The following is an 11,666-nucleotide window of genomic DNA, read 5'->3' on the forward strand; positions in this document are numbered from 1 at the left end:
TTCAGAGGAAGCTTATGCAGTTCTTTATCCTCAGCATAGCTGATCCTAAAGGCTACAACATATTCTTCTTTTTTTCCTAGAGAGAGGAGAATATTTTCTTCCGTGTTTACTCCCTCCATCTTAAAAAAAAGCTTAAAAAAAAAGAAAGTCAGGGACATAACTTAAAAAAGCTTAAAAAAAAAGAAAGTCAGGAACATAACTTAAGACTTTGTTCGCTCCTTCCAAAAAAAGAAAGTCAGGAACATAACTTAAGACTGTGTTCGGGAGGAACCCACCTCCCGCGCACGTAAAACGGAGCGAAGCATTTTCTTATGATTAATTAAGTATTTATTAATTGTTTTTGAAAAATGATTTTTTAAAAGCAACTTTTGTGTAGAAATCTTTAAAAAAACACATGGTTTAACCGTTTGAAAAGCGTGCATGCAGAACACAAGGGAGATGTGTTGGAAAAAGTGGGGAAAGAACACAGCCTAGTACTAACTTAACAGCCTAGTACTAACTTAGGGTGTGTTTAGTTCACGCTAAAATTGGAAGCTTGATTGAAATTAGAACGATGTGACGGAAAAGTTGAAAGTTTATGTGTGTAGGAAAGTTTTGATGTGATATAAAAGTTGAAACTTTGAAGAAAAAAATTGCAACTAAACACGGCGTTATCTAGATATGGAGTACTCCTAGCTTGTTCTTTTTTCTTTTTCTTTGTTTAACAGAAGGAGTACACTAGCGACTTGACCTGTTTGGGCCGTACCCTGCAAGGCCCAACCCAAGAAACCGCCGATACAGTGGTAGCCTACAGGTGCGGCTACCTTATCGGCTTCCTTCCCGTTGGGTTCTATCCGAGACAGCGCCGAGAGCTCCGGGAGAGAAGCGCACGCACCTCCGTCCCTCGTCGGGAGCGCAGAAATGGCGACCCTCTCGATGGTCTCCGTCCCCATCGCCACCTCCTCCCTGCCCCTCTCCGCCCGAGGCCGCAGCTCCTCCGTCTCCTTCCCCGCTCCCAAGGTGAGAAGCAAAGCCACCCCTCCCCCCGCCTCCCCCCTCCGCGCCCACTTCTTGTTCGGCCATTTGCTCGCTCGTCCTGTTCCTTGGTTCTGTGCGATTGATATGTGATTCACGCATGACGCATCGTACATCCGTATCACTTATTGCAACTCAACCCCTGGGATCGTTTTGTTATCTTTGCCATCTTGGAGGTTGGGGAGGCTAGTGGCCGTGCTTTGTGTACTACAGTACTAATTTTGAGTATGTGCAATTCAGTAGTTTTTTTTTTCCGTGATGTTGGAAGAACAGTGTTCCTGTGCAATTTTAGAATTATTGGCATCTGTGAGGAACTAGTATTTATATGCTTGTATGCTTATGAGTTTGAATCTCTGCCCCTAGCACATATCATGTTGGAAGAATGGATAGTGTTACGAAGTAGTATTTCTTTGGACAGCAGAGTGTATATGTAATTCATGTAGGGACTAGGAATAGCAAAGAAGGTTAATTATGCATATAGGATGTAAAAAGAATCATAATTCCTTGTTAGTACTCCCTCAGTTTCATACTATAAGTAGTCAAAGTTCTTTAGGTTTGACCAAGTTTAAAGAAAAAATTTCCCCACCCCATTATCTTTACTTGCCCAGTCATTTGTAGGCCTGTGCTTTTAACTGTGTTGTGGTTTTGATTCTTTTTTTTTATTGGGTACTGGACAGAAAGGGGGTATTGGTCATGGTGGCCTGCGGATCGAGTGCATTCGTATTGGTGGAGTGGAGATCCCGAACCACAAGAGGGTAGAGTACTCACTGCAGTATATCCATGGCATTGGGCGGTCACGCTCCCGTCAGATCCTCTTGGACCTCAATTTTGACAACAAGGTCACAAAGGACCTCTCCGAGGAGGAAGTCATCACTCTCCGTAAGGAGGTTACCAAGTACATGATTGAGGGAGACCTTGTAATGGCCCTATCCCTTGCTAATTCATCACTTAACTTTTTTTCTGTAATTTTGGTGATTAGTATGGTTACCCTACTTTGGTACTTTCTCCGTTTCACAATATAAGTCATTCTAGCATTTCCCACATTCATATTGATACTAATGAATCTAGATAGATATATATGTCTAGATTCATTAGCATCAATATGAATGTGGTAAATGTTAGAATGACTTACATTGTGAAACGGAGGGAGTAGCATGTTGAAGATTCCTTGAAATTTGGTACCCTTAAACTGATCGTTCTGAAAAAAAAAAGACTCTGTAGTTCTTTTCCCATTTCTGTCATCGTGGATTTATGTTGTGTTGCTAAAATAGAGTTCTGATGTGTTTGCCATGCTTTACAGAAACGGTTTAATCGTGTGGCGATTGAGAGGTTGAAGGAGATTAGGTGTTACAGGGGCATCCGCCACAAGCTAGGGCTGCCAGTTCGTGGACAGAGGACGAAGAACAATTGCAGGACGCTGAAGGGAAGGAGGGCTTCTGTTGCGAAGAAGAAGTCGCCTGCTTCCCAGGAGGAATAAGACACATTGCCATGTATTTACCTTTGGTTCTTTGCGTCTTGTTTATTTTTTGTGTTCTGCTTGACCACGCTCTTGTCTGGTATTATGAGATTTTATGTTGGTGTCGTCATAGATGAATCACGGGTTGTGATCTGTCACTGTAAAAGTTATATTTGTCACCTGTCTTACATGAACTGATGCTAAATTAAGGTTATACTATGTTTTTCAGTCCATCATCTCGCTCTCTCTTCTGTTGTCATATCTATGCTTGACCGACCTGTTCCTGATGAATTAACGTATCGCCAGTTTTCTGTCCATTTGTTCCACATGCCACCGTCAGATCTAATGCCTTGTTAACTTTACAAGCTGAAAGAGGAGTATCAGTGTAGCTGAATAATAATATTAGGAACCTGCCTTGCTGATAGCAACAGACGGGGCTTTTAACTATTTGCCACTCTTACGAATGGTGCTTAACGATTTGCCACTAGACTTACATGTCATAGACACATGAGGGCCCACATGTTATTGGCAGGGTGTGGCAAATCGTTAATTGCCATGTCACAAGAGTGGCAAATAGTTAAATTTCCCGCAGCGGACACCAGTCAAGATTTTGGTTTTTTGTGAAGAGATGATTTAAACTTGAGTTACCAATTACCATGATTACCATGCGTGTGGTTGGAACATGGAACTTTCTGGAGAGAGCTGCTCGGCTCAATCTTGACTTGTTCACTTTGTTGTCCAAATCAACCATACCAAATTTTATCACATTTCGGTACTACTGGCTTTGTTTGGTTTGATATCTTATCAAATTTTGGTAGAGGTTTAAGAGGAAGCTTCTAAGACTCCCAAATTTTGGTTTAGTAGTAATGGTTGAAGTATGTTTACTTTATTGTTCTATAAAAATTTAGCAATACCGAAATTTGGTAAAGTTAAGTGACAAAAAAAACAGACCCTTAATAGAGCGACAACAGAAGAGCCATTACAACAAGAAGAAATGAAACGTTGTACTCAGAAAAATTAAAGATAATGACGCTCTAACGGTCCTGCTTGTAGAGTTGTAGGGATGTTGTGTTTCTTGTTTGTCAATTGTCATATGTCAGTGAGATCAGATAAACTAACAATTTTCTGGCAAGCTGACAAAAATGTGATACAATTTTTTTAATTATAAGATATCCATTGATTGATCGATTGAGCACGTTCAGATTTCAGAAACAGTTCGGTTTATCCAATACCCTGACTGTTATTTAACTCTGAGCCGCGACCATGTCTCCTGGTTTTGCATGGCTCCAAAACAAGCTCGAACCATGGTTAATCTTGAACCACGAACCATGATTAACCTTGAACCATGGTTCAGTCTGTTGACAAGTTTATATACCATGGTCCTATTTGGTAGAACTTTAACTCCTAAATTTAGCTATATGAGTTACTCCATCTGTTTCACAATATAAATCATTCTAGCATTTTCTACATTCATATTGATGTCAACATCAATATGAATGTGGAAAATACTAGAATAACTATATCTATCTAGATTCATCAACATCAATATGAATGTAGAAAATGCTAGAATGACTTACATTGTGAAACGGAGGAAGTATGTCTAAAGTGGAGTTGTGGAACTACCTAAACCCAACTCCACCTCTCTAGTTTATTTTGGGATAGAATCTCACCTAGCTCTGCTTCTATTTTAGGTAAAGCTGAAACTGTTTAACTGAGCTGTAGCTTTAGAAAAGATAGAGCTGTAGGTGAAGCTGTGCTATATATGCCATATTTGTTTTCATAATTCAGCAACACGAGCAGAGCAACTTCACCACAGGAGTCCGTCTGCCGCGGCGGCGCGCTATCTCGTCCACTCGAAAACCGCGCGACTCTCCTTCGAGAAAACGCAGCCGCAGCCGAGCCCCCACGTTTGCCGCTCTTCTGCAATCGCGCACACGAATAAGGAAAATAATACTAATAGAATACTAGTAGAATATACTCTCATGCTTTTGCATTGCTACGCTTCCGCTCCCGTGCCGTGCCATGGCGCCGCTCGTGTCGCTCTCACTCCCCCTCCCGTGCGCGGTGCCCGCCTCGTCGCTCCCTCCGCGCGCGGAGCCAGACGCCTCGTCGTCCTTCCACCCGCCCGCGTCGTCTTCGTCGTCGCCGCGCGGCGGCCGGCTTGCGCTGGCCGCGGCGCAACCGGGCTCCGGGCGCCGTTGGGTAGGGAGGTGGAGGGCGGGCGTGTCGTCCTTCTCCTTCCTGGCGCCGTTCTTCGCGGGGAACAAGGAGAAGGAGAACCGCGAGAAGGCGGAGAGGCTCAAGGAAGAGCTCCTCGCCGCCATCAGGCCGCTCGACCGCGGCGTCGACGCCACGGCGGAGGACAAGGAGCGCGTCGAGAAGGTGAGCGGGCGGTCGCCTCGCCTCATCCTTTTCTCCTCAATTTTTCGTGAATTGGGACGTACGAGTAGTAGATTAGTTTGTTGCTTTGCTTGCCTCAGATTGTTCAGCAACTGGAGGAGGTGAACCAAGTGAAGGAGCCACTCAAGTCTGATCTCCTCAACGGCAAATGGGAGCTTCTCTACACCACCTCAGAATCCATACTGCAACCACAGGTCCCTTCTCATCTCAAAAAGAAAAAAAAAATGTTCTGTTCAAGCATGCAATACATTGCGGATAAAAACCAAAAATGATAGTTGTGTAGTCAGGCTAACCTTTCAGATTGTCAAATTCTGTTCGCTTACTGATGCAGAGGCCAAAGTTTCTGAGGCCGTTTGGGACGATTTACCAAGCAATCAATACTGACACTTTAAGAGCCCAAAATATGGAGACGTGGCCCTATTTTAATCAGGTAATTTCCTCCTAAACTGATTCCTATGTGCCTGTAACATGAAGAGATGATCATTTTGTAATACCTTTCTTTGTTTTGAAGAAAAGAATTCTTTCATAGGAATGATATGCATTATTGCTTTTTTTTTTTAGAAAATTTTATGCATTATTGCTTTTTATCTGGAATGTTAACTTAAATTTTGAGATCAGCCATATGTGTTATGGTCTTAGTCTTATGGATGAGCAACTCCTGTTCTTTTGCTCTTCTAGACAAAGGAACGTGCTAGCTGAAACACTGGTGAAGTCTTACTTGATTCGAGAAGTGTTCATTTCCTTCTTGACTTCTTCCCACCTTTCTGCTTCTCAACTTCTTGCTCTTCTTGTACCTGCATAGACACACATTTGTATGTACTAACTTGGGCAAATGTGTTCCAATTATTTGCTTGATCACTTGGCATAATATATATGTAATGTTGTCTCGCTACAAATTTGTTTCTGAATAGCATACCCCATGCTGTTGGTAAATTTTCTTACTATTAGCTAGAGATATTATTTCTCTGGAGCATGGTAATGTACAAATATTTACCTCTGCAGGTTACTGCCAACTTGGTACCTCTCAATTCTAGAAGAGTGGCAGTTCGGTTTGATTACTTCAAAATATTTAATTTGGTGAGACATCTATCTCTTATCAATTGTACTTCATTCTATCAATAGTTCATTCTTAAAATGTTCACTCTCATTCTATCTGAACGGTTCATTCTTAAAATGTTTGCACTCGTTCTATCTCAATGGTTCATTCTGAAAATGTTCGCTCTTTTGTTATACCTTGCCAAATTGCCAATTAACTGGCAGGTAGTGACTAGTGAGCATATAGGCATGCTAACCTGCTACTTCTAAGTAACCATGTGGTTTTGACACGCAGTGATGTTATATTGTTATGATATAGCCCTTTCATTTCCTTGCTAGTGATGTACTACGTAGTATTGTTGTTTGTCCTTCAGTTATGATAAAGTTTCCATGCATGTTAAAGTTGGTGCGTATATAACATAGTCAAATTTCATGCTGCAGTCATGAGTTACTAATTATATACTTCTGTTATGATTAGATTTCAATCAAAGCACCTGGCAGTGGTAAAGGTGAACTAGAAATTACATATCTTGATGAAGAGCTCAGGTCAGCTTCTTTCACCCTATGAATAGCTTTTTAAGTAGTGGAGTTTGATCATGTACCTACCCACTAAAATCGGTTAGTTTTCTCTTGTTTCTACATTTAATTTTAGATCGTTTCTTGTCAAACTAATTTCCCAAAACCAGAAATCCTTTACCCTGCAAATTAAGTATGACAAAAATGCCAATAGCCATACATTTGATATAGGCATCAGAATATATGTAATTTTTGTCTAAAAAAAGAATATATGTGATTTGTAGCTTTTGAGTTTCAAGATAGAATGGTTTGCCAAAAACAAGAAATATGACCATACCAAGAAAATGCAGCCGGGGTTCTATCCTGTAAAGGAAGAGATAGGACCCTGATGAGAAGGGTGGTGCTGACCTTGTCATCGGCTAATCTAGGTTCTTTAGCAACATTTTTCTGTTATGTTTTGTGGTTTTTATTTTTATTTCCTGTTGTCGCCACTACACTTTAGTTTCCATGTCGGCTTAACCATTTTGTTTTCGGTTCTTTTGTTCTCCTCGCAGCTGTAATTTTTTCCCCTCATGATGATGTCCAGTTGATAGACATGGTTACTAGTCGCTAATGCAGTAATCAATGATTAAGTTCACTAATATTGCAACAAATTGCTGGTTTCAGGGCCTCAAGAGGCGATAAGGGGAATTTGTTCATACTGAAAATGGTTGACCCAGCATACAGAGTTCCATTGTAATAATTTCTAAATGCTGATGTGCACTACAGCTACTATGGCAATTAGGTCCCAGCTGTCCCAAGTATTCTTTTTCAGTCCTGATGTATTCTAAGACATGTAAATATGAATATTTGAGCATAGTTCTTATAGGATACAATACATCAAAAACTGAATCAACTCGATATGTATAGAGCAATGGGATGGTCAGTTCATTCATCCAAATTCTATAATGAATATCTGCATAACTAGGCATAGCAGAACCAGATAACCATAACATAGTAATTATACTAACCAGAACATAGTAATTATACTAACCTTTTTCTCATGTCCCCAACTGACATGAAAGGTTCGATATAGTTTTGTTTGTGTCAGACTAGTCCAATCTACTAGTAGAGTTCCAGATTTCTCCATTCTCTGCATCAAAGTAATGACGTCTTTGGGCTTCTATCTTGTCTTCAGAATGTAGGAGTATGTCATAATTTTTGAAGAGCGGAACTTTTTTTCCGAGGGGACAGAGCAGCACTTCTACCTTGACCCAGTGACTACTGATTGTGTATACATATTTGAGCTTGTTGCACCCTATAATTTGCTGTCCACAACACTAACATATTTTGCTGGTGCCACCATCGCATTTTGTGAAGTGAATAATAATAAACTATCCACTAAGCCAACATCAAAACGGCAGCAAATGTAAAGTTAAAACCCACACTTTATAGGTGAACAATGAATTTTCCATATCACCAGTTCACAGTTCTTGTCCCGATGCGAGCCCTTCAGGGCAGCTTATATCCCAATGTTGAATTAACAAAGCTATTCTAAATTTAGAGATTGTCTACTTAGTACTATCCTATTTGAACATTGTTGCAACATTGTTACATTCTATTTGCCATCACGATGACCTGGAGCTTCACAATAAAATGGTTACTCAATTATTGTTCATCTCCAGCCGAGAGCCTAAAAGAAGCTTCAGCCCTTACTTCTTCTAGCTTGCCCAAAAGTTCCTTCATGAACTCGGATTTAGTCCCATGCGTTATGCGAAGTATATCTGCTGCCCTGGTTAAAGACATCAGAGCATCCTCTGTGTACTCAAGCAACCTGCAACAGGAACATCTAGATGTAACTGTAAACATCATGAGTGTGACCCTTTAAGGGTACAAGTATTCAAGACTCAAGGAATTTCGAACAGACTTCTGGGAAAGCTATTGACAGCATTTCACTGAAGCTTTTGAAAAAGCATGTCCCTATCCAGCTATCCTACTAGCATTAATTCAGCTAACTTGTTTTAGTAACATGAAATAGCCAAAGGCCAAAGCTTATACTGGACAATGAAAGTTGTTACTCCGCGATATATGAACACAGTAAGTAGGTGAATAGGGAAAAGTATTCCATACCATTCAAGCTTTCCGCAAGTATAGAACTGTAATCCAATCATTGGGTGAAAAGGTGGGTAAATTCCTGGCAGAAGTGCAACAACATTAGTGATCATTGAGTTTTATGTAAGTGTGAGACTGCACGCTGTAAGAAGAGAAGTGCCTTACTTTCATAAACTGGAATTGTCAATCTGCAATACATCAATGCAGTCTGCCAATCTTGTAACTCCATATATATCTGCACAAATAATAGGTGGTTAATCATACTAGATGGTGTGCTCTGTACCCTAGCAGGTTATTTTTACTGTTAATGCTGAAAATATACCTTCAAGAGTGTTTCCCGTGTGTGAAGCAAAGTGATTGACAAAGGATGGTAAAGCTTCCGCTCTAGCTCTTCAATGGTCTTGTACATAGAACCTACCTCACTGTTATCTACTGCCCAAAGTTAAGGTAGCATTTTACAAAATCACAAAACAATATGATGCAATCAATTATATACATTTGCCTCAGATAGCATCTAGTAATAGTGAAAAAGGATACTTCCAGATGAAACTAAGGAAGAGACTTTGTCAGATAATAGTAGTACATCGCTAGCCATCTTTTGTAACTCTTCCCCATCTCTAGAAGTGCTACATTTCTGGCATGTATAACCTTTGTTTCCTACAGATGTTAAATCCAGATAAAAATGTAAGATCAATGATAACTGAAACAGTATTAAAGCTGCAGCTGACATTATGTTTGAATAATCCAATCTATTACATCTCTTCAGTTAGTATTTTTCCTTCGTGATGTTAACCAACCTGCATTAGGCAGAAGAAATCCATCACACTTTTGGTCATTGCATCTGTATCCCTCAAGGAGCGCATCTTCCTCAGAATCCTGTAAGGTTGGGGAAAAAATTATAGCTAGAGAACACTTCATTATCAAGAATGTGTCAGCTTCCCATAGGACATCCAAGAATAGTAAGCAATGAAATCAAAAACCTTAACACAACGGGGACATGTGCAAGTGAAGTAGTAGTGCTTGAGATCGTCCTGTCTCTTCATAGTGGTCGCCGCAGTTTCAATGTAACTTATTGATACCTAACCAAAGATGCGTAACTGACATTGCCCAGAGAAGAAACCCCAAGAAACATGGATTGCAAGCAGAGGAATATATGATAATAAGGAAAAAAACAAAAGTATATTCATTACCTCCTCATTTTTACTTATAGGTTGCAATGCACGAACATATGCTGTCTGACCTTCAAATATCAAAACTGCATTTGGTACACAACTAAGTATACCAGGAAAGGGTAGATGCAATAATAATTATTTATTAAATGATAAAATCAGAGGAAGATGCTAAACGATGAATAAAGGAATAGTATATCACCTGTGGTTAATAATAGATAAAACAGGGTATAGTCCAGTCCCAAGGGGCCTCAGTTCAGGATCACATATGGTATGAGCGTTGCAGGCAAACTGCACATATGAGGCAGAGGATATATTATTCATGCTTACTTCTAAAGGTCTAGCCAGATAATCACCAAAATAGTCCTAGCCACTGCTTAAGGGTGAGACTGGAAGACAACAAATATGAAAAACGGAAGAATAAACATGGACAGAACAATTATTCTTTTTTTTCCAAAGCTTCTTGGCTTATTCTGGTTTATTTTTCAAAAGGCAGATTCAAGATACGATTCTACTATACTCAAATAAGAGTATAAGACCACAGGGAGGTGTCCTAGATAACTTGGATCCTCATGGTTTTGGAACAAAATTAATCACATCCAACTAGGTCCCAATAGGTTTTAGATGGAAGGTACAAGCAAAATCTCAAAAATAACACCAGGAAACAACTGTATTTTTTAAGCTCAATTATTCATTGGATACATTGTCTTCTATAGTAGTTAAAACATTTTTTAAGCTATAAAAGTAGCATATACTAATAACCTTATGACTTTGAGGAGCATTACCTTGGAAAAGGTATGTGTAATTTCCTTAAGATCAAGCTCGAATGAAGGAAGAATCAGTTGGACAAGATTGGCCATCTGAGCATATAAAACCAGTTGATTTTTATCAACCTCGGAGATGTCTATATTATGCGGTCAATAAAACATTCACAAAATCAAAGTCAATATATTTGTCATGGATCAAATGTATCAAAAGGGAAGGATACGGGATTCTAATGCATCCACTAGATTGTAGTTATCTGTTCCTGAAGATGGAATAGCCTGGCAAAACAACCAATATCAAGTTACCAACATGCAGAAAACTTCAACATGCCATGTATACAAAAATATCATCATTGACATGATGCATTAGATTTTTACATCAATCAACTAGACAATACCTTGTCATCCTGCAGTTTTCTTCTAAGTACAAGCCGCACCATCAAACGAATTGTGGGAGTAAGCATCTTCTTTCTATCCTCTGTAAGCGCGGCGATTGCTCGACATTCAAGTTGATGAAGCTTCCATTCTTCTCTCTGCGGTAGCAACATATCGCCAAAAAAGTTACACCATTGAAAGCAAGAGGAATCACTATAAATAATGCATGTAACAGTCTCCGCACAGCACATGATCACAAAAGCAAGTCTCTGCATATCAAATGCGTGTAACAGTGAAGGACAGAGTCAGCACCTGACACGCACTCCCACAGTACCAAGCAACTCGACAAACGGAGCACTTCCTCAGGTTTCTGGAGGCGAAACAATTGTCGCAGTTGGAGCCCACAGAAATCTTGTTTGGTGTAGAAGCGTAAGGCTCTTGCGAAATAACGACTTCTCCTGCAGACGCAGAACCCCCCATCATCATCATCGCGGCAACAGGAACCATAATCCCAACTCAATGAAACCGCATTGCAGCAGCATCCACTACGGATGGCCTCAAGCCTTCCGCCTGGGCATTTCGCCGAGCGGTTCGCGAGCAGCCGCCCCCTGCCTTGCTTGGCCACCATGGCACAGCGCCCGCCTTTCGATCAGAGAAGGGGGGGTTGGGTTTACCTGGGAAGAAGCTGCGTGCGGCGAAGAGGCCGCGGCCCTTCCCGGGGACGGAGGCGACGGCGAGGTCTCGGCCGGCGAGCTCGTCCCGCAGCTGCTCCTCCCACGACGCCATTCCCCCCGCCCCGACGCCTCTCCTCTCGAGAAGGTTCGAAAAAAAAATAGGCACAGTTCG

General features: G+C 40.8%; 3 protein-coding genes across 3 annotated transcripts; 2 read left to right on the plus strand and 1 right to left on the minus strand.

Annotated features, from left to right (window-relative positions):
- The first annotated feature begins 801 nt into the window (after positions 1-801).
- On the plus strand, positions 802-2,706 carry LOC127765791 (30S ribosomal protein S13, chloroplastic-like). Its single transcript, XM_052290750.1, has 3 exons — positions 802-999; positions 1,692-1,931; positions 2,315-2,706. The coding sequence occupies exons 1-3, from the start codon at positions 901-903 to the stop codon at positions 2,489-2,491; spliced, it is 516 nt and encodes a 171-aa protein (XP_052146710.1). The 5' UTR covers positions 802-900; the 3' UTR covers positions 2,492-2,706.
- Positions 2,707-4,398: 1,692 nt separating this feature from the next.
- On the plus strand, positions 4,399-7,321 carry LOC127767235 (probable plastid-lipid-associated protein 4, chloroplastic). Its single transcript, XM_052292505.1, has 6 exons — positions 4,399-4,852; positions 4,951-5,064; positions 5,202-5,300; positions 5,873-5,947; positions 6,384-6,451; positions 7,088-7,321. The coding sequence occupies exons 1-6, from the start codon at positions 4,493-4,495 to the stop codon at positions 7,158-7,160; spliced, it is 789 nt and encodes a 262-aa protein (XP_052148465.1). The 5' UTR covers positions 4,399-4,492; the 3' UTR covers positions 7,161-7,321.
- Positions 7,322-7,537: 216 nt separating this feature from the next.
- Positions 7,538-11,652, minus strand: LOC127767234 (histone-lysine N-methyltransferase ASHR1). Its single transcript, XM_052292504.1, has 14 exons — positions 11,495-11,652; positions 11,133-11,278; positions 10,844-10,978; positions 10,670-10,724; positions 10,467-10,585; positions 9,884-9,972; positions 9,703-9,784; positions 9,493-9,591; positions 9,310-9,388; positions 9,050-9,169; positions 8,835-8,941; positions 8,678-8,747; positions 8,531-8,594; positions 7,538-8,234 (listed from the first exon to the last, which is right to left on the minus strand). The coding sequence occupies exons 1-14, from the start codon at positions 11,604-11,606 to the stop codon at positions 8,069-8,071; spliced, it is 1,443 nt and encodes a 480-aa protein (XP_052148464.1). The 5' UTR covers positions 11,607-11,652; the 3' UTR covers positions 7,538-8,068.
- Between the last annotated feature and the right edge of the window lie 14 nt (positions 11,653-11,666).

Source organism: Oryza glaberrima, chromosome 3 (genome assembly GCF_000147395.1).
Source record: "Oryza glaberrima chromosome 3, OglaRS2, whole genome shotgun sequence".
Taxonomy (NCBI): Eukaryota; Viridiplantae; Streptophyta; class Magnoliopsida; order Poales; family Poaceae; genus Oryza; species Oryza glaberrima.